The sequence below is a fragment of the Microcebus murinus genome, chromosome 3 (assembly GCF_040939455.1).
Source record: "Microcebus murinus isolate Inina chromosome 3, M.murinus_Inina_mat1.0, whole genome shotgun sequence".
Classification (NCBI taxonomy): Eukaryota; Metazoa; Chordata; class Mammalia; order Primates; family Cheirogaleidae; genus Microcebus; species Microcebus murinus.
This window is the reverse complement of record NC_134106.1, coordinates 20,548,954-20,576,688: the sequence shown is the minus strand read 5'-3', so window position 1 is coordinate 20,576,688 and position 27,735 is coordinate 20,548,954. Positions and strand designations below refer to the sequence as shown.

The 27,735-nt window shown below is 35.4% G+C and overlaps 1 protein-coding gene across 4 annotated transcripts in view; it reads left to right on the top strand.

Annotated features, from left to right (window-relative positions):
• ASXL2 (ASXL transcriptional regulator 2) overlaps positions 1 to 27,735 on the top strand; it is a 110,704-nt gene that overhangs the window by 55,287 nt on the left and 27,682 nt on the right. For 3 of the 4 annotated variants that reach the window (XM_076000612.1, XM_012788150.3, XM_076000611.1), the window contains 2 exons: positions 10,421 to 10,529; positions 15,437 to 15,587. In XM_076000612.1, coding sequence (XP_075856727.1) covers positions 10,452 to 10,529; positions 15,437 to 15,587 — 229 coding nt within the window. In that variant the 5' untranslated portion in view covers positions 10,421 to 10,451. Of the gene's footprint in view, positions 1 to 10,420; positions 10,530 to 15,436; positions 15,588 to 18,100; positions 27,712 to 27,735 lie in introns of those variants that run through there. The other variant, XM_076000613.1, reaches the window with a different exon arrangement.

Below are 27,735 nucleotides of genomic sequence, written 5' to 3'. Positions count from 1 at the left end.
ATTTTTTATTGCATCATGTCAGGAGGAACATTATTTCAATTACTCCAATATTGGTGATGATAACTTTGGTTTCTTGGTTTATGCAGTGTCTACCAAGTTTCTCCACTGTAAAAGTACGTTTTTTTCCCTTTTGTAATTAAAACATATTTTGTGGGGAGATACTTTGATACTGTATAAATACCTTGCTTCTCATTGTACCTTTGCCCACCAGTTTTAGTAGCTCATTATTATTTATCGCTGCTTAACAATATTACCACAGATTTAGCATCTTAAGACTACACACATTTATCTCAGTTTCTGTGTGTTGGGAATCAGAGCATGGCTTTACTAGGTCCTCTGCAATGCAGCAATCAAAGTGTTGGTCAGGGCTGAGTTCTTATCTGAAGACTTGATTGGGGAATGATCAGCTTCCAAGCTCTCTTGTTGGCAAGATTCAGAATCCTTGTGGGTTCTAAGATTGAGGGTCTGAGTTCCTCGCCAGGTATGGGCTAGAGGCTGTCCTGAGTTCTTTGCCACATAGGCCTTCCCAACATGGCCACATGCTTCCTCAAAGCCAGCAAAGGAGAGTCACCTAGCAAGGATGCTGCAGTAGTATGCAAAATAGTTATGAAAGTGATACCCCATCGATTTTGCTGTATTCTGTTGGTTAGAAGCAAGCCTCAAGTCTCACTCACACTCAAGGGGATGGGATTACACAAGAACTGTGAATACCAGTATGTAGGGATAATTGGGGGTCATTTTAGAGTCTTATCTACCACAGCATTCATTGATCATGCTTGCCTGAAATTTACCATTGTGGTTGTCAAATATGGTGATTTTTTCTAATTCCATCATTCTTTCTATATTTCTTTGTTGGAATTCTACTGCAAGGAATTCTCCCCTGTTCGTTGATTTGTTCATTTATTTATATCAGCGTGAACTCATAGATTCTTATTCTTTGAGTTATTATTTCTACCATAATCATTTATTGCTTTAGGAGAAATCGCAGTTTAATCTCTCCAAGAACAGCATTTAGAAAAGTCTTTAGCATTAGTAAACAGCTTTGAGGCATAATGAATCATTTGTCAAATACACTGTAAATTAAAGGTAGATTTTAACATGTAAGCCATTCTATCATAGGTTTGCAGAGGCTTTGAAATTATATTTTAAAATACACTTTGATATAACGAACTTTCAAATTACCAAAATGCTAAAAATGCTTTTATATTAATATTAGTAAAAAGACAATCTTTCTCCTAAAGATCATTAAATTTAAATGACTAAAATTTTGGTGATATGATCTAAATATTCTAAAAACACTAGTTTTCTCAGCTTCTTCAGTTTTGGCTTGCCTCTTGATCTTTGAATGTTATGTATAGCTATCCCCATTCTTTGTATTTGTGGGCATCTGGGACTGTAACTCTCTTTTTAAGTATGTATCTTGTACTTGGTCAGCAAATACCTTGCTATTATTCAGTGTGTCTTTTCTGTTGAAGTGGAAGTCTTTCACATTGATCTGTATGCAGTGTCCCCTCTTACCTGCTGTTCTAGCTTTTGTTTTGTTTTGTTTTTTAATAATGGTCCCTGTGACAAAGGAAATGATTTTGAAAAAGAACCTCACTGTCTTTCAGCAGTTGTTTTGTATTTACTTCAATATTTTTATAAAAATGATCCCTAATAGGGCCGGGGGCGGTGGCTCACGCCTGTAATCCTAGCACTCTGGGAGGCCGAGGCTGGCGGATTTCTCCAGGTCAGGAGTTCTAAACCAGCCTGAGCAAGAGCGAGACCCAGTCTCTACTATAAATAGAAAGAAATTAATTGGCCAACTAATATATATAGAAAAAAAATGAGCCGGGCATGGCGGTGCATGCCTGTAGTCCCAGCTATTCGGGAGGCTGAGGCAGCAGGATTGCCTGAGTCCAGGAGTTGGAGGTTGCTGTGAGCTAGGCTGATGCCATGGCACTCACTCTAGCCTGGGCAACAAAGCAAGACTCTGTCTCAAAAAAAAAAAAAATGATCCCCAGTAACCCCTCCAAAAAAATTAATAATGAAAAAATGTACACTGAATAAAATAATCTGAAACTCTCTAACTAGAATAAGTGTTGTAACTGTTATTGCATTTAATTGAGGAAACCAAGAAAATTGCTAGACTTTAGTTTCTTTACCACAGAGAGACTGTTAATTCCTAAGTGATCTCTGAAATTGAAGAAAATAGAAAAATTCTGAAGGTGTGTTGTTTTTAAAATGAAAATTGAAAAAAAATAGAAAACATTTACATTTCTCACATATTACCTAATTGCAAATGTATACCACTGTTTTTTTCAAAAGACATTTTATCCATTACTGAATTATTTATTTTGGTACATTTCTTTGTTTTCTAGATTTCATCATCAAATAGAATTTTTAAGTTTAGGGGTGATCTTTTCCCTGAGTTCTTATGGGCTTAAAAATGTTATCTATTGATTCTTTGTTTGAATGACATCTAGACTGGATATAAAATTTTTCATTTATACTTTTTTTTTTTTGAAACAGAGTCTGGCTCTGTTGCCCTGTCTAGAGTGCAGTGTCAACATTGTAGGTAACTGCAACCTCAAATTCCGGGTCTCAAGTGATTCTGCCTCAGCCTCCCAAGTGGCTGGGGCTACAGGTGTGCATCACCACACTGGCTAATTTTTCTGGGGTTTTTTGGTAGAGGTGGGGTCTTGCTCTTGCTCAGGCTGGTTTCAAACTCCTGAGTTCAAGATATCCTCTTGTCTTGGCTTCCCAGAGTGCTAGGATTATAGGCATGAGCCACTACACTGGCCTAATTTTTCATTTATACTTTTAAGAACTTTGTTTACTATCTTTAGGCAGTGAGTATTGCTAAGAAAGCAAATATTTCTTGCATAATACAGGGCTTGCTTTATTGGTCAATTTTTGCCACATAATGATGCCAAAATTTCAGAGGCTTATAACCATAAATACTTTTTTCATCCTCATGTCTTTATGTTAGTTGAGTAAGTTATTTTTGGCTGGACTTGGTGGATTGTTCTCTTCTCCCAGAATCAGTAGCCTCACTCTCACGGCATTCACAGGAATAAGCCAAACAGTGCAAGCACATTTTAGCCTCTGTTTCCCTCATTTATATTATTATTTCATTGACCAAATCAAGTCTTGTGGCCAAGGTCAACATCATTGTGTCAGGGAAATATGTTTCACTTTAATGTACTGCAAGGCCACATGATGGAATGAATGATGAAATAAAAATAGTAATTCAAGCTGCCACTGTGGCTTTTCATGCCTAGATCCCGGTTTGATTCTCTTCTTAATCCTTGAAGCTCAATGTTTAGAAAAAATTTAAGATAAATGTTTCTGAGTATCTGAGTATTTGAGTTAGTCTGTATAGATTTGGGTAGTACTTTGCCTCTTTTTACGTTATTACTTAATATATATTATTGATTCATAAAGATAGTATTTTCTCATTAATAGAAGAGTATGGTTTGCCTTTGAATATTCTCTTATACTTCTGTTTTCGTTTCATATTTCTATAAATTTGAATGCTTTTACCTAGGTGCTTTGTATCAGTTATTTTCAGTTGTAAATAATAGAAACCACAGTGTAAACTGGCTTAAACATTGAAGGAAATTCATTTAATGTAATGAAAAAACCAGGCAAAACTTACCCAAATGCTCCAGCAGTTTCATGAATAGCTCTGCTTCCTTCACTTTTGTTCCATTCTCAGTTGACTCATCCATCAAAATTGTAGGATGACTGCTAACAGGCCCTGGAGCTGGATGTTTTGGGCTCCAATATACAAGAAGAGAGAGAATCTGCTTTCCAGAGATTGCCAGGGTGGGGAACCTAAGGTCTGAAGACCACATGTGGTCTTCTAGGTCCTTAAGTGTCGCCTTTTAACTGACTCCAAATTTTACAGAGCAGATCCTTTTATTAAAAGGGATACAACAGAGAAAGATGAAGCTTTTCTTGTCTCCTTTGGTGCTTAAGAAAGAACAATCTTAATCAGAAGGCTGCAGGTTCCCCACCCTGCCTAGCCTTAAATAAAATCACAATCTGGCTGGCTCACAATGTAGTCAGATGTTAAACTAAAAATTTTTCCTTTCTGTATTTGTAGTTATAAATAATACATGTTTCGGAGAAGTATAGGATTCTGTAGAACATAGAAGTGGCTTCCTTAAGTCAGGGACAGTAAGCTGAAATCTGAAGAGTGAATTGGAGCTTGCTAGGAGAAGGGGAGGGGAGGTTTATCATTGTAAGCAGAAGTATTAAGCCAGGAAGTAAGAATAATTTTAAGTTACAAAATGGAAAGAGGGCTGAAGCAGGCTGGAGCAGAGAGGATATGTAACAGAATGGTCGAAGTCAGATTAGTTTGATAACTTTGTATTTTATCCTAAGAACATTATGATATGATGGATGAATTTTAAGTTTGGCAGGAGGTGACATGATCATATTCATTTTTAGAAGGATACTCTAGCTTCAGAGTGGAGAACAGGTGAGGGTGAGATTACTGTCACTTGAGATAAGGAACACTGGAACACCACCAGACTGGGCTGTGGGAGCAAGTTGGTAAAGTAACCACCATAGTAACTGAGTCTTGACTCTGCAACATACACTTTGTTATCTGTAATCTGTACAGTTGGTTACAGATTAGGTGGTAATATCTCCATTTTACTTGCTCAGGCTATACTCATATCTCAATACAGGTTAGTACAAATCCTTAAATCTGGTTCTTCTACCATGTAGTGATGTCTCCTTTCATGGATTACTATATTTGCCTCGTCTAAGCAGTGCAATTATTGACCTCAGGTCTCTTGGCCCTGCTAGCTACTGCTAAGGAACCACTTTTATTGCAAAGAGAATTACAAATGGCCATTGACAATATGAATGAAGTCACTTCAGTTCTTTATGCCTTTTATATAAAACATTAGTATATTTGTTTACATGAGTTGGAAGATTAAGCATAAAATTATAGCACTACATTTGTTCCTCTCCTTAAAAGAACCCCTGCATCTTTAACTCCAATCTCTTGAGCATGTACAAGAAAAATTAAAAGCTGAATGGTTTCATGATAGCTATGTAATCTTTGAGGAGGTCAAGAACCTCATTTTTATTTTTCTAGACAGCCTTGCTCTGTAGATCTGGCGAGAATGCAGTGGTTATCACAGCTCACACTGCACCCTCAAACTCGTGACTCCAGCTATCCTCCTGCCTCAGCCTCCCAAGTAGCTTGGACTACAGGTGCACACCACCACACCCAGCTAATTTTTATATATTTTTTGTAGATACAGGGTCTCATTCTTGCTCAGGCTGGTCTTGAACTTCAGGGCCCAAATGATCCTCCTGCCTCAGCCTCCCAGAGTGCTAGGATTACAGGCGTGAGCCACTGTGAGGTGGTTCTTGGGTCAGCTGTGTCAGTACTTACGCGTATTAAATTTACTTGCCTTTACATTGGTATAGATTTCAATACTAAGATTTTTATCGCCTACACAGATGGTGCCTTATTTCTTCAAGTCATTCAGTTATTTTTATTTAATTATAGAATTTTGGAGCTACTTTCCATGAAGATGTATTCCAGCCATCATAGGCAGTATATCCTATTTTATTCCTCTGCCATTGCTTTTTTTTCACAAAAACAAACTTGTCAGGATTCTCTGACTTTTTGTATGTTTCTGAGATCAAATCTAAATTTTTTGTTTTGTTTTGTTTTGTTTTTGAGACAGAGTCTTGCTTTGTTGTCCAGGCTAGAGTGAGTGCCATGGCGTCAGCCTAGCTCATAGCAACCTCAAACTTCTGGGCTCAAGCAATCCTCCTGCCTCAGCCTCCCACGTAGCTGGGACTACAGGCATGCACCACCATGCCCGGCTAATTTTTTCTATATATATTAGTTGGCCAATTAATTTCTTTCTATTTATAGTAGAGACCGGGTCTTGCTCTTGCTCAGGCTGGTTTCAAACTCCTGACCTTGAGCAGTCCGCCCGCCTTGGCCTCCCAGAGTGCTAGGATTACAGGCGTGAGCCACCACGCCCGGCCCTAAATTTTGTTTTAAATAGTACTGTGTTGTGTATATTTTTTTGGTTTTTCAAAACTTCCTTGTTTTAAAGAGGGAAATTATACCCAGATTTTCAAGGAAATTTTGTGATGGTTTCTGTATAGTTACTCTTCTCACATCTTTTCATTAGATGTTGATGCCAGTTACTTTCTATTTCATAGGTTTCACTTTAGGGACTGTTTTGGTGCTTTTGTTGTTGTTTTTGTTGTTATTGTTGTTGAGTGCTTACCCCTAGACTAGATTTCTTTTTTCCTCTGACCTAAAGCACTTTTTATATACAAGTTCACAGTCTCTTATCCGTGATTACGATAACCCAAATACTTGAAAAATGAAATTTCTTCCAATGTTTAGCACCAAAACTCATTTGACAACACTTCTCTTGAATTGACATGAGACTCTACATAATCCTTGTTTATCTCAGTGTGAATATTCATATGTTTCATTGTGTTTGGTTATGGGATGCTGCCCCTAATGGCGGTGTTATGTAATTTATGTCATATCATGTTACTTTTCTAAAATCCAAAAACTTTTTATGTCTGAAACAATCAGCCTAAGTGTTTGGATCAGGGATTTTGGACCTATGTCTATATTAATAGCCTTGATCACAATATGGTGTGGCTGTCTGCTCCCTTATCTATCTTCTCTATTAGATTCTGAGCCAAGAAAGCTTTCCTCTTTGGCTCCACAGATCTTGGTTTACTGCCTTAAACAAAGTAGGTACCTAATATTGAAATTGAATATCATTAATTGGGATAAACTTACCAAGTGGATTATTGAACTTTTTTTTTCTTGTTACTAGCATCTTGGCTTCACCATTAACTAACAGTGTGATATTGAACAGCTTATTAAACACCTCTATATGTTAGTTTCTTCATTTGTAACAATGGTATAGTGATTTTGCCTGCCTCATAGGATTGCTGTGAGAGCTAAACAAAAGGCTTCCTAGAACATAGTTAGCACTCCTTTAGCTATTAACATGGCTGTTATTGATTCATGTCCTGTTGGTACTCTATTAACATGGTCAGCCATTCCCTTATTAATGGACTTTGAGGTCATTTTTCAGTGACTTTTTTTGGAGACAGGGTTCTTGCTATGTTGCCCTGGCTGGTCTGGAACTCCTAGGCTTAAAGATCTTCCTGCCTCAGCCTCCAGTGTAGCTGGGATTACCAGCTTGCACCACTGTGCCCAGCTCATTTTTCAGTGCTTTGATGCTTCAAATGGTGGAGTAAATCCTTGTACATATGTACTTAACTTATGGCCTTAATTTGGTAGGATAGATTCAAGTAGGACTGTTGCATCAGGGGTCCCAGATATTTTTAATTTTAATGGATACTTCCATGTTACTTTCCTAAGGGAAAAATGAGAAATGTGGGGAAAGGTAGCAGTTTTCAGTCCCCCCTTACCCCACAATCTGTGAGCGCTTATTTGCTCATAACCTTATCGGCAGTAGATTTTTTCTTAATCCATTTGGTTTTTTCTTTTATTTTGAAATAATCATAGACTCAAAGGAAATTGCAAAAATAGTACATAGAGTTCCACATACATTTCACCTAGCTTCCTTCAATGGTAGTATCTTATATAAATATAGTACAATGTCAAAACAAGGAAATCAACATTGGTATAAGGCTTGAATCCATTTCATTTCTCCCAGTCAGACCAATAGTATCTTGATTTAATTTGCTTTCTTTTGACGCCGTTAAGTTTGAGCTTTTCATGTGTTTTATTGGTCATTTTCATTGATATTTTATGAATCATTTGTTCATAACCTTTATTTTTTCTAATGGGTTGTTTGTGTTTTCCTAAATGAATCTCTTCTTAAGACTGTTAATCTTTTGTCTGCTGTATGTTTTGCAGTTAATTATACCAGCTTCATATATTTTTTATATTTTGTTGTATTTTTTTTCCCCATATAGAAATTTTTATTTTTATATAGTCAGCATGTTTCTTTCTTTTGTGGTTTTGGGTTTTTTTTCTCTTCTATAGAAAGCTTTCTCTATCTTCTAGGTTATACTGTTTTCTTTGATTGTTGGCCCTGATTAAGTCATGTATTTGTTCCTAAATCTGTCATTGTGGACTTGGACCAACGAGTAGGGTGGGACAAACTGATTAGCTTAAGCCAGTTTGGATTTACCCCTGTGATGAGCATGGGATTTAAGTTGTTCTCAGCCACAAGATTGAGAGTGGGAAAAGGGCTGTTTCACAGGTAATTTTTGTACTATCTCCAGAAGAAAGGGGAACAGATGCCAGGTAATCAAATAATGGGAACCATGGCATGACCCCATCTTCCTACTAAGTGTAAATGGTAACTTTTCAATTTATTATGATTTGTTTCTGCATTTGCTCTTTTCTTCTATCTGTAGTCTGTGAGAGTGTTCATTGCCCATATTTCCTGTCCTAGAAACATACTGCTTCAATAATGGCAGTTTAGAGTACAATTTAATCTTCTTAAGTCTCCCATCATTTTTTCCTAGAAATTTCTTGGCAACTTTTAATATATTTCCTTGATAGAAGCTTTGGGATCCTGATTGGAATTGCATTACTTGTATTTTTAACGTGCACATATCCAAATTGGATAAACATAGCTTTGAAAATCAACCTGTAAATGCCCAATACTTTCTTTAGCAAAAGGTTTTTCTGTATTTTTGTTGTTGTTGTTCTCCACCTGTGTTGTTAGGGGAAACAAACCTTTCTAGTTTTTGACCCTCAACACCTTCATAGTACCAAAAGACAGTGGACTCAATGTCCCTGCTCTCTCATCTTTAGGTATACCCAAGATATTTAATAGCCTCTTCTAGTAGGATTATTTTTGGTTATTGAATAGCAACAACAGAGAGCTGAGAGGGAGAACAGTTGGAAATATGCAGTTAAGCCTTAAGTATACCTTAAGTATTGTGAGAAATTAAAAAAAAAAAAAATTTAAGGACACCACACATTTTCAGTGACTCCTGACGCCTGATTATTTCCAATTTGATTGCTTCCATAAGAACTTCCTATGTTTGCTTGCTACTTGTATTTTTGTATGACATATTCTAATAGTTTATCTAACAATGTTTGTAGTATTTTCTTTAGCTATATGAATACTGTCTTTAAGTATTATAGTACTGTCTTTAAATATTAATACTACAGCTCTTAAACTTATGCTAATACCTGACTTTTAACAATGTTTTTCCTACTACCTTACTTTTATTTTCTGTATTATATTGTTCTTATTTAGAAGTTCTTAATTTTAATATTATCTAATTTCTTGATGTTTTTATAATTCCCATTGCATAAAAACTAAAGGTTAATCATCTGAGATAAACATAATTTTACTTAATTTTATGCTCGTCAATTTTGATATTTTATATTGAACTCTTTAATGCATATGATTTCATTTGGTGTATGTTAAAAAGTGTGCATCTGATCTACAGTTGTCTTTTTCTTATATGTGAGTAATTATCTTAAATAATAAACTAACATTAGGTTCAGTGGTAAACTATTAGTGCCATTCCCTTAAGAAAGGGAAAAAGCACTTCCTATTTGTTAGGTAAGTACAAAAAGACAGGAAAATGAAATATGATTATAATTAGAAAATAATATATAATATATATAATAATTAATATTATTTATATATAATATAATATATAATATATATTATTATATAATTAGAAAATAATATATTTAAATTTTACAGATATTTTAAATATTTATATATTTTATACATAAAATATATAATTTATATTATATAATATATATTTAATATATTAAATATATTATATATAAAATATTTTAAATTTTTTACAGATTTTATCATATGCTTAAATTCTAGAAAATATAATAAATAAATTAATAATTATTAATTAATAAACACATAACTAAGTTGCTACATACATAATGAATATTCACAAGCATATTAATACCTTTCTAAGTGATATCTTGATAGGTTTAAATGGAAGAGATCATGGCAATGTGATAGTTTCATGACCCAAATTCAGTCTGGTGCATCAGTATGCAAGGAAATTAATACTGTTTATTTGAACGTGTGTGTGTGTGTGTGTGTGTGTGTGTGTGTGTGTCTTTTCCTTTTTTTACCTCTGGACGATTGTGAAGCTTGTGCTAAATAAAGTAGAATGTTTACAAAATATATTTGTGATACTACTGTATTGTACTTGACTTACTTGATACTGGATTGGGATTAAGGAATTATTTTTTCTTTAGATAGATGGGAATGAATTTTATATCTGTTTTCTCCATGGCAGCCTCTTTCTATATTGATAGACTTTTTATAGTTTATAAAATATGTGTAAGTCAAAGGAATACTAACCAATTAATTTTATCTTAAGTCAGTGTTAAATAGGATATTTAGACACAGAAGCTAATCATTGTGTTCTTTGTCATCATCTTTTTGTTTTGCAGTGGAACTTCTCCTCTTGCGTGCCTGAATGCAATGCTGCACACAAACTCTAGAGGTGAAGAGGGCATCTTCTATAAGGTTCCAGGCAGAATGGGAGTATATACCTTGAAGGTAAATATTTTTGTTGGGGAGTCATTTAAAAAGAAAAACAAGAAGTGACGGCATAAAAATAGTGTTTGAGTCATAGAGGGTAGAATTCTGTTCTTGAATAGCTTATTTTTAGGGAGAAGTAGTATTTTCAACCTTATAACCAATACATTTTTTTAAAACTAATCTGTAACTATCTATAGGTAGATCAGAGAAGTAACTTTATTTTTATTCTTTATGATAATCTTATCTTGGAAGGATGAAATTTAAATGACTTTCAATGACTTTTTTAAAGCCTCAGAACATTTGAATGATAATTGAGTGTTACTGTGGAACATTGTGGGTTACTTTCTCATTTAATTATCCACTATAATTCACAGTTGTGATTATTTTTCCTTATTTATAATGGAGAATGCCAAAGTTCAGAAGATTGGATTTTCTTGGCCATTGTTGGCCAGATAGTATCAGAACAAGAATATGAAGCCAGATCTGATTGAACTCCCAAGCCCATATTCTTTCTATTCTACTAATTTCTAATTCCTGCAATGAGAAAGAACCTTTACTTAACAGTATCCTTTCACGTACAAACAAGAAAACCAACTCAAATGAGCTCGAGTAAGACAGAATTCGCTAGCTCATGTAACTGAAAATTCTAGGGAAACCCAGGCTAGATCCAGTAGTTCAAGTGATGTCATCAGTGTTTGGTCTCTCCACGTTCTCTTGGCTTCATTTTCAGTCAGGCTCTCTCCTCATGGTATATAACATCATTCCTATCACTCTACTCTGCCCATTATAAGTCTGGAGAGAAAAAAGTTAAAGAACTAAAGCAGGAGCCTCTTACAATTCTAATATGGCTTAATTTTAATTTGTCTTAGATTCATCATCACCCTTGATAAAAGATTAAGATTAAGGCTGTTTAAGCAAGGTGAATTGAGAAGAGAGGGTTTTCCCAAATGAAATTTATCAGCAGAAGGAGAATGCATACTTGGCAGGCAATGACTGTGTCCATCTACTGTGTTTCCCTGAAAATAAGACAGTGTCTTATATTTATTTTTCCTCAAGAAAACACCCTAGGGCTTATTTTCAGGGGTTGCATTATTTTCCCCTCAAAGCCTCAGCTTGCAGCACGCACAGGATGGCTGGGACCTGAAAGGGGAGCCGACTTTGTTGGTGGGGCTGCCCGCACCTCTCCGGTCACCTCTGGGATAGTAGCTGTCATGATGGGGCAGATAAGAAGGGCTGCTTGTCTTCTTTACCACTCCATGATGAAATGCATGGGTTGTGCAGATACACTGCATAGCCATACCCATCACTAGGTCTTATTTTCGGGGTAGGGCTTATATTGCACAAATGCTTAGAAATCCTGCTAGGGCTTATTTTATGGGTAGGTCTTATTTTCGGGGAAACACAGTATATATGTATTACCTTTTTAGCATTGTGCTATGCTCAGTGGTTGTATGGAGCCCCCTAACATTAAAAAAGTCTAATCTACTTACCTACCTCCTTTTTATATACTTTGATGAATTTCCTGAGGTGATAGGGCTTTACTCCCACATGGAGCTTTCTGCATTTCTTTTTGGTTTTAGCTGTTCCATATTGTTAATATAATTGATTAAATGTGCCTACTCTATTGTAGAGATAGGAAAAAAAAAACAAATGTTTTTCCTATTCTCACACACCACTCAGTGCAGTACTTCTGACACCAGATATATGGTGTTTTCTCCTTACATACCATGCAGTTGTACAGCAGACATCATCTGGGAGTCCTCTAATTTAACCAATTTCTAACATTGTCTGGAGATATTGTCAGATTCCACAGTTTGAGGGCTCAGTCCCACCAGACTGCCCCCTATTTCAGAGTCCAATCACAAGCCCCAGGTTGTGACCTGTACTTCTGACTGACTTGTTATAAATTGGGATTTCCCCCCTCGGGCTTGGTTAATCTGCTGGGATGGCTCACAGAACTCAGAGAGATGCTTTACTTGTATTTACTCATTTATTATAAATGGTATTACAGAAGATACCGATCAACAGCCAGATAGAAGAAATGTATAGGGTGAGGTATGTGGGAAGGTATACAGAGCTTCCATGCCTTCCTGATGTGCTTCCATGCTCCCAATGCCTCCTTGTGTTCAATTATCTTAAAGCTCTCCAAAATCAGTGCTTTTGGGTTTCTGGAGGCCTCATTACATAGGCATGATTGATTAAATCACTGGCCATTGATGACCAGCTTAACCTTCAGCTCCTCTCCCCTCCCTGAAGTTGGGGAGTGGAGTGAAAATTCCAGCTTTCTAATCACACGGTTGGTTCCCCTGGTAACCAGCACCCACTCTGAGGCTATCCAGGAGTCCAACAAGAGTCGTCTTATTAGAACAAAAGTGTTTCTATCAGGAAATTATAGAGGTCTTAGGAGCTCTCTGTTAGAAACCAGGGTCAGAGACCAAATATGAGAACAAAAGATTCTCCGAGTACCACTATTGCTTAGGAAATTACAAGAACTAAAAGGTGCTCTATGTCAGGAACTGTGGTCAGAGACCAAATATATGTTTCTTCTGTATCACAATACCACATCTATGCTGGATACTGTAGAGGCTATAAGAGAGATAAACTGTGGTTCCTGATCTCTTGAAGTTCACATTATAGTAAATGAAATAATTGCATGCTCAGAAAATGCACTGTGCTATAAAGTAATGCAGTAATACAGACAGATGAATTTTGAATAAAGGGATCTAGAAAGTTTTTTGTTGTTAACTTGTCAGTTTTAACTGGTCTTTGTCAGATAAGTGATGAGAGGAAGGGCCTTCTAGGACGTGGGAATAGCTTAAGCGAAGGCACAGATGGAAGGATTCAGAATGGATTTGAAAGTAGAGGAAATTGGAGTGGTTAGACCATAATCTTTCTGTGGGTTTATGTGGTAAGGAGTGAGGGAGTGGTAAACGTTAGGTAGAGATCAAACACTGGAGACACTTGAAAACCTGATTGAGCTGTGTGTATGTGTAGTAGAGGGCAGTGGTTCTCAGGAGAATAGCAGGATCAAATATATTTTTTAGGAAGATAATTCAAGTAGGGTAGATTTTTAAAAGGATGAAGCAGGAAATCTGTCAAAAAGGTGATTATACTTATTTGGAAGAGATACTCAGTTCCTGAACTAAGAGAGTGGTAAAAGAGATGGAGGCAAAGGGACATTAGAGAAATAGAATATATAGCATTTGGAGTGAGTAAAAGAGGGCTTGAAAATGATTCTAAAATTTGGGGCATGAGCAGTTGATTCTGAAGGGGCCACAAGTTTAAGAAAAGAAAGTAATTATATTTATATTTCATATACTTGTTGAACTTACAGGTCAAGATGTCTGACTGGCAACTAACTCTATAAAACTGCCCTGCATTTTGATGGAAATAATAGAAAAATATGGGGTGTGTATTTTAAGAATATAACATAAGAGGTGGCTCAGAGAGAAATGGCACTGGGGCATAAACTTAAATAGAAAGTAACTGTTATTTACTAGATTGAAGTTTATAGCTTGGCTGTAATGTGTCATATGGGTGCCAGATGTGTAGGAGGGTCACATTTTGTGTGTCAGAATTATTTTTTATCTGATTATAAAAATATGTGGGCAAATAAAATGTTGAGGGGGAAAAAAGAACCATCTATATAGTTTTATAACTTAGAAATAACATTCATTGATGTGTTTCGCTATATGTGTATATTTTTATTTATTACATAAATATAGTAGCTAATATTTATTGAGCTCTTAGACCAGAAAATATTCTTAGCATTTTACAGTTATTAGCTCATTTAACTTCAGAATGATCTTTTATTAAGATAGGTACTATTATCTGTACCTTATAGAGATAGGGAAACTGAAGCATGAGACATTAAGACCAAGGGCCTGAGAGGATAAGACTTTGACCAAGTCTGCACAGTTAGGAGAAGATGAAGAGATTAATGTGATTTTTTTTTTTTTGGAGACAGAGTCTCGCTTTGTTGCCCAGGCTAGAGTGAGTGCCATGGCGTCAGCCTAGCTCACAGCAACCTCAAACTCCTGGGCTCAAGCAATCCTACTGCCTCAGCCTCCCGAGTAGCTGGGACTACAGGCATGCGCCACCATGTCCGGCTAATTTTTTTCTCTATATATTAGTTGGCCAATTAATTTCTTTCTATTTATAGTAGAGACGGGTCTCGCTCTTGCTCAAGCTGGTTTCGAACTCTTGAACTCAAAACGATCCGCCTGCCTTGGCCTCCCAGAGAGCTAGGATTACAGGCATGAGCCACTGTGCCCGGCCCTAATGTGATTTTTTTTTAAATTATATCTTTTTTTTTTTCTTGCCAACAATTTGATTTTTCAAAATGCCCGGCCCTGATGTGATTTTTTTTAAATGATATCTTTCTTTTTTTTTTCTTGCCAACAATTTGATTTTTCAAAATGACTTCTTTTTTCTTGACCCTTGCTACTTACCAATATTCAGCAACCAGTTAGATTCAAATAATGCACTATCTTTTGATATCCACACTCTGATTCTCTAACTGGATTCAAAGTACATAATGGTACTTCACACACACACACACACACACACACACACACACACACACACACACGGATGTACATATATTTAACAAAAATGTTATTATTTAGTTTTTTATCCAGAATATTTACCTGGACTACCCATTTTTTGTCTAATTTAAGCCTCTATTTTGTATGCATGTGAATGTTGTGTATAATTTTATCTTTGGCTGTAGATGGAAACGTTAGCTTATTTGATCCAAAAAGAGAGATGACAGGAATTCAGAAGATATTGCTGGTTCTGCTACAGAATCCTATAATGCTAAAAATTAATCAGTGCAATTAAATTGCAGTGTTGCATACCAGAAATTTAATTCCTGTTTGCTGAAATGGTAATGATTAATCCTAATTGGATGCCTACATTTTCAGAAAGATGTGCCGGATGGGGTGAAAGAGCTATCAGAAGGTTCAGAAGAAAGCAGTGATGGTCAGTCAGATTCCCAGAGTTCTGAGAACAGCAGCAGCAGCAGTGATGGTGGCAGCAACAAAGAGGGAAAAAAGAGCAGGTGGAAAAGGAAAGGTAAATCTACCTGATCCTTCAATACAGTGCTAAATGCTGTAAGGCAAATGTCCTTGTCAGTAATTCCTCTTTTCCCAGACCCCAGGTCAGTCAGTCTCTTTCTCTTACCCTCCAGAACAGTACTGTTGGGAGAGTTTCCTGCAGTGATGGAAATGTTTGTATCTTTGCTGTTCAGCACAACACAATAGCCATTAGCTACATGGGCCTATTGAAAACTTGAAATATGGCTAGTGTGTCCAAGACATTTCTTTTTAAAAATCCTTTCTTTTTGAGAACAGTTTTATGTTCACAGTAAAATTGATTGTAAGGTAAAAGATTTCCCATGTACTCCCTGCCCCCACAGATGCACAGCCTCCCTCCATCAGTGTCCCCCACCAGAGTGATATATTTGTTAAAATTGCTAACCCTGTTGCTAACCCTACATTGGCACATCATTATCACCCAAAGTCCATAGTGTACGTTAGAATTTATTCTTGGGAGTATGTTGTATGGCTTTGGATAAATGTGTAACATGTAATGACATGTATTCACCATTATAGTATCATACAGAATAGTTTCATTGCTCTGAAATCCTCTGTGCTTCATCTGTTTGTACCTTCCTCCCTCCTAACCCTTGGCGATCACAGACTTCTTATCATTTCCATAGTTTTGCCTTTTCCAGAATGTCTTATAGTTGGAAACTTTTCAAATTGGCTTCTTTTATTTAGTAATGTGCATTTAAGATTCCTCCACATTTTTTCATGGCGTGACAGCTCATTTCCTTTTAGTGCTGAAGAGTATTCCATCATTGGGTGTGCTACAGTTTATCCATTCACCTACTGAAAGACATCTTGGTTGTTTCCAAACTTTGGCAATTATGAGTAAAGCTGCTGTAAACATCTATGTGCAGTTTTTGTGTGGGCAGTTTCTTGTCAGAGTATTTGAAGAGGGCAAATCTTTTTTACCCCAATATTTATAATTTTGCTGTACATGGTAAGGCAAATTTTAAGCCAACTCATGATGATTCATTTACAAGGACTGATACAGAGATATTCCACAGCAAAGTAGACATTCAGGATTTTCCCTAACTTGAATATCCTCTTAGATTTGAGTGATGATAGATGAGCTGTCTTTGGCTCTAGAAGCTAAGGTTATGTTTGTAGGATACTAGGCTCGTTCATTTAAGTGCCTTCAGAGCTATTAATTTGTCTATATCAGAAAAATAGTTCTGATTCATTACCATCCCTGTGTTCAATGTTTATGCTACTCCTAGAGAAAATTGAGTTGATTGGTGGCCTTATCTATGCTCTCTGGTATAGTTACTGCATATGCAATTTGGGCTAACTTTGTAATCAGAGGATCTTAGCTTTGAATCATAACCACTTGGAGAGCTACTCAGACTTCAATTGTTAGGAACAAATGCAATGAAAGCAAGACAAATGGGGCTGGCCTCTGAACATTATTCTTGATGTGTAATTTTAAAGTAATCCCTGTTAATAGTAAAAGGTGGTATGGTCCTAGGGCCTTCTATTCCTCGGGTCCACTAAGCACCTATTTTTGAAAGGGTGAAGACAAAAATGAGAAGAGCTCTGGCTCTCCCCTGCTTCTCCCCAATTTAAACTTCTCTTTTTAAGTTTGGAAATTAATACATTTAAGATTAGGAAGCAAGCCATGTCATCAGGCAAGTGAAACAATTAGCAAGATTCATGTTTCCTGTTTGAGGTTAGAAGGGGGAAATCAATATTAAAGGTCAGTCTAGTAAACTAGCAACAAAATGATTGTTTAGGAATACATATATGGGAGTCCTTGCTTTTCAAGAGTCATATATGCTGCAGTAGCTGTTCGAGTAGTGACTGTTGCTTCTGTGCTTCTTGTGCTCAGATATAATGCTTATTAATGGCTATCTGTAAGGATTTTATGTAAATGTTTTAAGATACAGGAAGATCTAAAAAATAATCACAGAACCCTATTTTCAGTAGCTTAATAGGTAGATTTGAATAGCATAATAATAGAAGACATTAACAGCAGAGTAATACCAAATTCTAACTTGGGTCCAGTTAAGTTGTTTTTGAGCTCCCTTTCATTCATTCCTCTTCTAGAAATTATCACAATGTTGATTATTTGTCCTTGGTTTACAGTAAGATGGGATGTTCTGAAAAATTCTCTTCAGGGTTTAGGTGGTTTAGAAAACTGAGAGGACAATGAGCTGTATGTGGTGTTTGGAAGGCGGGGTTGAGAGGTGCACATGATGTCTCATATAATTCATATTTACCTAAGCAGCTCTGATATTCTCAAGAAATGGATCCGACTAGGCATGGTGGCTCACGCCTGTAATCCTAGCACTCCGGAAGGCTGAGGTGGGAGGGATCGCTCAAGGTCAGGAGTTTGAAACCAGCCTGAGCCAAGAGTGAGACCCTGTCTCTACTACAAATAGAAAGAAATGAATCGGCCAACTAAAAAAAAATATATATATATATATATATATATATAATTAGCCAGGCATGGTGGCGCATGCCTATGGTCCTAGCTACTCAGGAGGCTGAGGCAAGAGGATTGCTTGAGCCCAGGAGTTTGAGGTTGCTGTGAGCTAGGCTGACGCCACAGCACTCTAGCTTGGGCAACAGAGTGAGACTGTGTCTCAAAAAAAAAAAAATAAAATAAATGGATAAATGCCAAGCTACTAATAATGAAGAATGATTTAGTTTCTCATAGAATATGCACCTGTCATTCATGGGCCATACCTATGGTATACGTACCATATGAATTTTTAGGTATATATATGAGTGTTTTTGTAGTCCAGTGCAAATTAAAGTGACAGACTTGTAGCCAGCAGTGATACTAGCAGCATGCAGCAAAGCAGTTTTGAATCAGTTTTAGTTATCAATAAATTTAAAGCAAACTAATTGTGCCTGTTCTTTTTCTTACTTAGGGCTTTTACTCTCAATCTGACATCACTCTATTTCAAATGCATTGTAAGACAGGAAGAACATTGAGATAGTATCAAAACCCACTTCCTTTTATGTACGAAAATAAAGAGCTCCGACAGCAAAACTGATACTTCTAGTTGAAAATCGATAGAAACTCTCTTGATAATATGTATAACTTTCAGCCAAATAGGAACAGAGAATAGAATCTTGAAATCCAGTCCGATATTAAAACTAGTTTATTGACTTCTGTGTAAAGTGGAAGAACTTAGAAGTTTGTAGTTTTGGTTCTTAGTTTTCAGACAGGAAACAATGTTCAGAGAAGAGTTTTATGGAATTCCAAGCCAAGGTAAGGAGGAGTAACTCCAGAAAATGATTACTAAAATCAACTATTTTTGTTGCTTTTTAATGATCATAGTTAAGTCTCTGCCTCTTCCCCAAAATAAAGTATAATATTGTATTATGAAGCAACTGTAGGAGTATTATTTTTATCTTTCTTCTGATAGAGATTTTGGTCTGCTTTTAAAGCGTCTTATGAAAAAAATTAATTATATGTAGTATACATTTTCTCTGTAAGTAATCACTATTTCCGGGAACATAAACTAATGTAATTTTACTGCTTGTTCATAACTTCTTTTAATCATGAATTTGATATATAATGTGTCTGGAGTTATTTAAAATACCATAGACCTATCTACCCTCTGACATCATTTGTATGTGTATGTTAAGTTACTGAATATGGATGGTTATGTCTCCTTTCAAAAGTATACAGGGGGCAGAACTCCTTTTGACAAAAGTTAACTTGGGTGGAGAGAGACCTATGGGAGCTGTTCTCTTTTTTTCTGGGGTTTTTGGTGATTTTAGCTCTGTCTTATACTACAGACGGCTGCTCTATTAGGACTTGGCTGGTCCTTTCCCACTTTGGTTAGGGTACTCTTTGCATATTTTTAATTTGGACTCCTAGCCCAGTTTGGAGTAGACTGCACTTGGTATGAGAGAAGGGATTTAGAACTGAAAAGGTTCTGTTACCTCTAATGAAAGACTATTGTTAGAATAAAACCTCTTCCTCAAGAGAAGCATACTATTTTTAAAGATAAAATCTTGGAAACTTGGGTTGTTATCAGTCCTTCAACTATCAATTCTTCGACTGTATATAGCTCTTAAATTTCAATTTTGTTATTACTGCTCCAGTTTCTCTGATAGTCTCCCCAATACTTCTGAAGGGCCCATTGAATATCTTTAGGAGAAAGTAAAAATTTAAGCCAGATACTAATTAAAACTTTTAACCCAACTGCATCTAATGTTAGTAGTTCATATCTTTTTGACCATGTTCAATATTATAATCAGCTGTTGAAATGGAAAATTCTCAATTCTCTAATGTATGTGAAAAGTAGTATCTTCTGAACTTAGTGAGTGGTAGGTAAATATCCACTGACACTACTTCAGTAAACTATGTAAAATTGATGAACCTTAAGTTCTAAAATTTGTTTTAACAGTTTTTCTGAAAACACTTAATATTAAGCTTTAAAAAATCATTTCTTTACTAGATTACTGTTTGAGTTTTTTCTGTGTGTAATTTTTTTTGGTTTTTTAAATCAAGTAATAGTAACTGCTGATCTTTTGAACAGAAATTTGATAATCTTTTGCTATGTATGTTTCTGTGGAAGCAAGCATTTTTGTTTCTAATTAGATTAAAAAGTGTTCTTAAATAAGAATTCTTTCAATCTGTTGAGCAGTCCACATTGGAGTACCAGTCAATTAGGTTATAATCTTAACCCTTTGCACTCGGATGTCAAGTGTGACTCGACACAGCAAAAATTATAGAGATTAAAATTACTCTTTGAATGTATCAATACTTTGAAATATTAAAAAATCCAAATAAATAAGTTTGTACGAAAAGAAACTCCAGTTTTTTATTCTACTGCCGCGCTTTGTAAAATCTAGGGTATTTAAAAAATTAAATCCCGAGTAGAATAAAGGAATCGAGAAGAAAGCAAGTGAATGCAAAGGGTTAAAAAGTGTTGTTTAAGCCATTAGTTTATTTGCAACAACCAAAGTAACATCTCTGTTTAAACTACTTGCCACACTCATTCTTTCTCCAGTTAATATTATTTGCCAGATATCTGGGAATCAAATTTGAATAAGATGTGGGCCATCATATCTAGTAGTATAAAAAATAAGCAGATAATTAGCACATGACTTAATAAGTCACATGTGTTTATATTTATTATATTATGACAGCATTAGGGAAGGGATACTAAGTTAACTTCACCTGGGTTACTATAAGTATTTTATGAATTATAAAAAGTTCCAAGGTATCATCCTTTCCTTGAGAGTTTAATCACTAGGGAAGACAGGTTTATTATGGAAATAAAACATATATAAAAGCAAGAAGGTGGGAATGTACACAGTGATTTCAGGAAGCCATAGCAAGGTAAGTTTGGCTGGGATTCGTGGAGGGAAAGAAATTTGGATCAGACTTAATCTTTAGTGGTAGTGTCATTATTTGTAGGTTGTTGGTATGCACAAAGTAATTTCTTAGGAAAATTAAGGTATGGGTCAGAAAAGAGAGCGAATGGCAACTCTGGTGACTCTTCCAAATTTTCATAGCCAGGTACCAAGAGGAACAAGATTGTTTATAGACCTTTTTTCTGGTTTAATTCTCTTGTCCATTAAGTATGTGAGTTAATATATTTGCTTCTTTTATTTGTTTTTCTATTCACTAGTGTTTAGGTTAGCTCAATTTATCTCTGATCACTGGTACATAGATTAAAAGAATTCATTTACATTTTGTTGAGAATCATTTGTTGTGGGTAGTATATTTTCCTGGTGTAGGATTGGACATTAATTGATGACATGATTAATTTCATTTGAAGTAACAGTGGTAGTAGAGAAATGTAAGGGATTATTTTTCTGTAAGTGCCACTTTGTAAGAAAAGATTATAAGCAGGGCCTTGATATATGAATAGTTAAAATGCAGCCTTAATGTTTATTTTTCAAACAAGGTCTTATTTTTAATATCTTTTTTTTCAAGATGTAATCCTAGAGAACTTTGCTTATGCCCTTCCCATACACCCCCATTCCCATCACCACTTCCTCAGTTAGGTGGTTTAGTCTCATATTATTCATCATAAAAGAACAGTTTTTTCCTCTAATCCATTTTGGACTGATACTTTTATAAATGCAATGAGAATGGCACGGCAATGTCAAATTTCTGTGAAAGTATCTAAATGTTTATTCTCACTTTTGTATTTATGGATGATTTTTCAGCCTTACAAAAAGGGAATACCAAATGCTATTTTTTTTTTTTTTTTGAGACAGAGTCTCGCTTTGTTTTCCAGGCTAGAGTGAGTGCCGTGGCGTCAGCCTAGCTCACAGCAACCTCAAACTCCTGGGCTCAAGCGATCCTCCTGCCTCAGCCTCCCGAGTAGCTGGGACTACAGGCATGTGCCACCATGCCCGGCTAATTTTTTTTTTTATATATATATCAGTTGGCCAATTAATTTCTTTCTATTTATAGTAGAGACGGGGTCTCGCTCTTGCTCAGGCTGGTTTTGAACTCCTGACCTTGAGCAATCCACCCGCCTCGGCCTCCCAAGAGCTAGGATTACAGGCGTGAGCCACAGCGCCCGGCCCGCCAAATGCTATTTTTAAAGAAGAAAAAATATGAAATGATCTTTTATTTCTTTGAATTGAGAACAGAAAATAATTCCACCTCCATGAATACATATTAATTAATCAGTTAATAATTTACCATAATGATCCTTTGTCAGCACTGCAGAAACATCATGCCATCTCCCAGTCACTATTCATACTTTCTCAAAAGTAATCACTGTCCTGACTTCTGTTAATATACATTTAAAAATTTTTCTTAGATTATAATGTGTACAGATTGAGTATCCTTTATCTGAAATGCTTGGGGCCAGACGTGTTTTGGATTTTGGATTTTTTCAGATTTTGGAATATTTACATTATATGGATTGAGCATCGGAAATTCAGAAAATCCAAAATTTGAAGTGCTCTAATGAGCAGTTCCTTTGAGTATTATGTTGGCCCTCAAAAAGTTTCAGACTTTGGAGCATATCAGATTTTCAGATTTGGGATGCTCAACCTGTGTTCATTAAAGTACACATATTATAAGTATACAGCTTGTTGAATTTTCACAAACAGTACAGCACCATGAACTTGGATCAAGAAGCAAAATATTAGCCCAGTACGCCAAAATAACCACTCTAACAACTTCCAACAGCATAGATGAGACTTGTCTAAAATAGAATGGTGTCCAGAGATAGTTTTTAAACTTATATAAATCAAGTCATATATATTTTTTTGCTCAATGAATGTAAGATTGATCCATATTTTTGTTTGTAGAAATATATGAAATTCTTAAATCTGTATAGCGATAGCGGTCCATTGTATAAATATCTACCAGAACTCAATTTTATTAATCTATTCTACCACTGATGAACATGTAAGTTATTTCTATTTTTTGCCTATTACAATTAATTCTACTGTTTATTTTTTTTAAGACAGGTTCTCATTCTGTCACCCTGGCTAGAGTGTAGTGGCATAATCATAGCTTACTGCAACCTCAAACCCCTGGCTAGGCTCAGGTGATCCTCCTGCCTCAGCCTCCTGAGTAGCTGGGACTACAGGCAGACGATACCATGGTTGGCTAATTTTTTCTTTTTTTTGTAGAGATGAGGTCTCCCTCTTGTTCAGGCTGGTCTTGAACTGGCCTCAAGTGATCCGCCCGATTAGGCTTCCCAAAGTGCTAGTATTACAGGCGTGAGCCACCAGCCTAATTCTACTGTTTTTAAATGTCTTTCTTCTATTACTCATTTCTGTTGGGTATATAGTCAATAGTGGAATTAACTATACTATTAATATGTACAGCCAAGCAGTCTTTCAAGTAGTTATATTAATTTACATTCTCACCAGCAATGTATGACTGTTCCAGTTATTTTACATGATCACCAGTCCTGGGTATTGTTAGTCTTTTTAATTTTAGGCTTCAGTGAGTGAGTAATTTTATCCCATGTGGTTGTAAGTTGCCTTTCCTTGCTTACTAGTGGAATCTGACTCCTTTTCATTATTAATCATTTGGCTATCATCTTTGGTGCAATGCCTGTTCCAATCTTTGTCCACTTTCTCTATGGACTATCTTCTTTTGTAACTTGTAGTTATTTATATTTTTCTTTGTTGAATATATTTATTGCAAATAACTTCTGTGGCTTGTCTTCTCATTCTTGAAGGTATCTTTTGATGAATACAATTTCTTAATGCACTCTGTATTTCCTTTCTTAGGAAAATAGCCTATTACGCTGACATGAAGGTAGTTTCCTCTGTGTGTGTGTGTGTGTGTGAAAAGCTTTATTCTTTTATCTTTTGCATTTAGATCTACAGACCATCTGTGATTTTTCTGTATTGTGTGAAATAAGGATCATCATTTTATTTGTTTATTCCTACATGAATATCTAAATTCTCTAGCACAATTTTTTTAAAAGACTATCCTTTCCTTTACTTAATTCCATTGTCCTCAGTGTCATACGTCAATTGACCATACATTTATGGGTTGGTTTCTGGACTGTTCCAATGACATATTTTATCTTTCCTTACAGTAATACTACCCCCTTTTAATTACTGTAGCTTTGTAATTAATCTTGATATCTGGCTCATCTCCATGTAAATTTTAGAAGCATCTTGTCAGTTTCCATGTTCCTGCTCTCATTAACCTGATTTTGGTTAGGATTACATTGATTCTATAGATGAGTTTGAGTTCTCTTGACATGTTTATATTATTGAGCCTTTCAATCCATGATTGTGGTATATTCTATTTTTTGCAGTTTAATTTCTTTTATTAATGCCATGGATTTTTCTGTGTAGAGGTCTTATACACTTTTTATTAGAACTATTTCTTGGCATTTTTTTCTATTGTGAATGGCTTTAGAATTTTTTCATCTTATAGTTGTTGATATATAGAAATACAGTTAACTTGCATAAATAGACTGTCAGTGCCTTTGAAGGGTTTAGTATTTTATCTTATTTGTACGCTAACAAGTTACTCTCTGACTGGGTCATGGATACTGACAGAAGATACAGGACTTCTGAGTCAGAGAAAAATGACCATATTATCCACAACATAGGAAGCAATATGAATATCAGCCTACTTTTTGTGTCAATTCCCCTTCACCCCCAGGTGTCACAGGACCCAGAGTGCATGCTACTCATGCAGTGGGTTTGCATCTCAGACAAGAAACATTGAGGGATTCACTGATTTTATTGTAAGTAAAAGCAAGCATACTTTGCCTGGGAAGAGATACTGCCTCATCTCAAGGTTACTTGCTACATACATAACCCTGAGAGATGGCCTAGGTAAAGAGTGTTCAGGGACTTGCATTCTTGGCATATCCATTGTGTAAATGCAGCAACATTCAGGGCCCCTGGTGGATTGCCTCTCCCACCATTGACATTGCACCAACATTGCTGAATTAACTTTTAAAATCTGATACTTTATATATAGTTTTAATCTTAGGATTGTCTACTTATACAAACATGTGATTTATGAATAATGCAGCTTTATTTATTTATTTATTGCCATATTATACTGGCTAGGGCTTCCAGTAAAGAGTGGAATGGAAAGGGTAATGCCAATTACCCTTTCCATTCTCTGTCTTTAAGGTAAAGCTTTTAATACTGTGACATTTTAAGAATGAAATTGACTGTATTAGGTTGTTTGTAGACACCCTAGGACAGGGGTGGGAACCTGTGGCCTTCTAGGTCTTTAAGTGTGACCTAGTATAGATTATCCAGATTCTTTTTAGAAGCAAATTTTTAAAGTTTTCCAGAGACTACAAAGTTATCTAATGAACATCGAAGCAAAATCTTAAATAAAAAATTACCATATAGAATCCAGTTATACATTTAAACTATATATCATAAACAAATGGAATTTTTGGATTGTATATATAGTCACTACTGGGAAATCCATTATTATTCATCATATTAATAGAGCTAATATGAAAAATTATTTGCATCTCTATTCTTGCTGAAAAGGTCTTTGAGTAAATTTAATTCTGAATAAAATGTAGAATTGATGGATACTTCTTTAACATGATAACTTAGTCAAAAAGCCAGTATCTGAAGGGGGAAACACTAGTAGCTTACTCTTCAGCCAGAACAAGTGAAAAACATGTACCTACTATCTCCATTCTTTTAACATTTTGTTAGGGATATTTATTTCAATATAGGTAAGCAAGAGAAAACAATTGAAGTAACATGCAACAAGAATCAGAAAGGAAAGGGTAAAACTTACCTCTCTTTTTAGATGATACTGTTTTGTATCTGAGAAACACAAAAGAATCACTGAACATAAATATTGATAAGAGAATTTAGTAAAATAGCATGATGTCAATAAAATTAATATTAATATATAGCAGTCAACTACCTTACATATAGATAATAATGGAAAGAAAAACCACACATTTGCAATAACAACATCAGCAAGAAAAAAACCCAAGCATTGTCTTTGTAACGTGCAAAAACGTTGAAACAACTGAATAGTCAAAAAGATGAAAGTGTGTCCTTTTTCACACCACACTCCAGGATAAATTCCAAACAAATAGACAACATGGGTGAATTCCTTTTAAAACCTGAGAATAGGAAACTTTTTTCTCTATTGCTTTTGAAAGCATATGTGTTTATCTTTTGGCCTAGCAAATCCCTAAGAATCTATCTCAAAGATATACTCTCAAAAATACAAAATGGCATAGATTAAATAGACCAGTGTTTCTCAAACTTGAGCATGCATCAGAATCACTTAAAGAACATATCATGCAGATTCCTGGAACCTACTTTCAGAGTTTCTGATTCAGTAGATCTAGGCTTGAACCCAATAATTTGCATTTCTATTAGATTTTTAGGTAGTGATGTTTTTGTTCTGGGTACCACACCTTAGGAACTACTGTTAAGACATTGCAGTGATAAGAGCAAAAAGCCAGAGAGAACCCAAATACCCATCAACAAAGTCTGGTGGAAGAAATTATAGTGTGTCTACACAATGGAATTCTATGCAGAATATTCTCTAGGATATATTAAGTGAAAAAAAAGTGCTAGACAATTAATAGTATGTGATCTTTTGTTGAAAGAAATTAGTAAAAGTATTAAAAATATACATATATAAAGGCAAAAACACAGATTAACAATGGAAAGGTAAACAAAAAACTATTGAAAATGGTTTTCTATAGGAGAAGGGTGGTATACTGATGAATTAAGATAACTTCCTACGAAATTTAGTTAAGGAAGGGAGCTAGACTTACATAAAGTAGTTTTATAATTTTATGAAAGTAAAACAAAATTTTAAAATATACTTTCTAGAAATATGAAATAAAGCAAACTAAAGTATATGGTAAATTTGTGGCATAATGGCATGGATAACTTAATGTGGAATATATCTTAGATGTGAACTACTATTAAAAGAGGAAGACATTAGTAAATGTGCACTCTTCAAGAGTCATCACGAGCAGTAGTGATTATAATTTTCTTTTAAATTAAGGATCTGAATCAGCATTTTCTGTGTTCTTTATCATAAACAATACATACTGTTGAACTTTATAGCACATAAAAATCTACTTGCTATTTATTATAAGAGGTATAGTTCTTAAAGGAAGAACTTATCCATGATTTGGCTATGCTCTGTCAAGACTATATAAAACAGCTGGTGAAGTAGAGTGGTTACATCCTGCGCAAACCCATATTGTTTCTATTAGAGAAATCTTAAAATGCCTTCTAACACTTAGTAAGCCCAAACGATTGATTTAAGAAATGAAGAAATGTAGGGATTAAAACTTATGGTAGAATTTTTGAGATCTCATGGCCTGATTGCCTTGATTTTAAACTGTTAATCCAAGGCTCTTCTACTATATCATATTGTCATTAGATTTACCTTGAGAACATAGATACTGCCCAAAGAGGGCCCTAGAATCTTTTCTAAGTTTTATCTAATTTGATGACTCATGGTTTATGTTCTACTTCCTGCTTCTTCAATCCTATTGAAAAATTAAAGAATGAAAAGTAATGAATACTAATACCCATACCTTCCCCATCCTATCATCCTTCACTAGAGCTTTCTGAGGAAATAAACTGAAAAGGGAGGCTGTTTGCAGTAGAACTCCAAAAAGAAGATCCTTCCCAAAAGTGTTTGGTCACAGTTCTTAATACAGGTAGCAGCATATGATTGGGGAAGG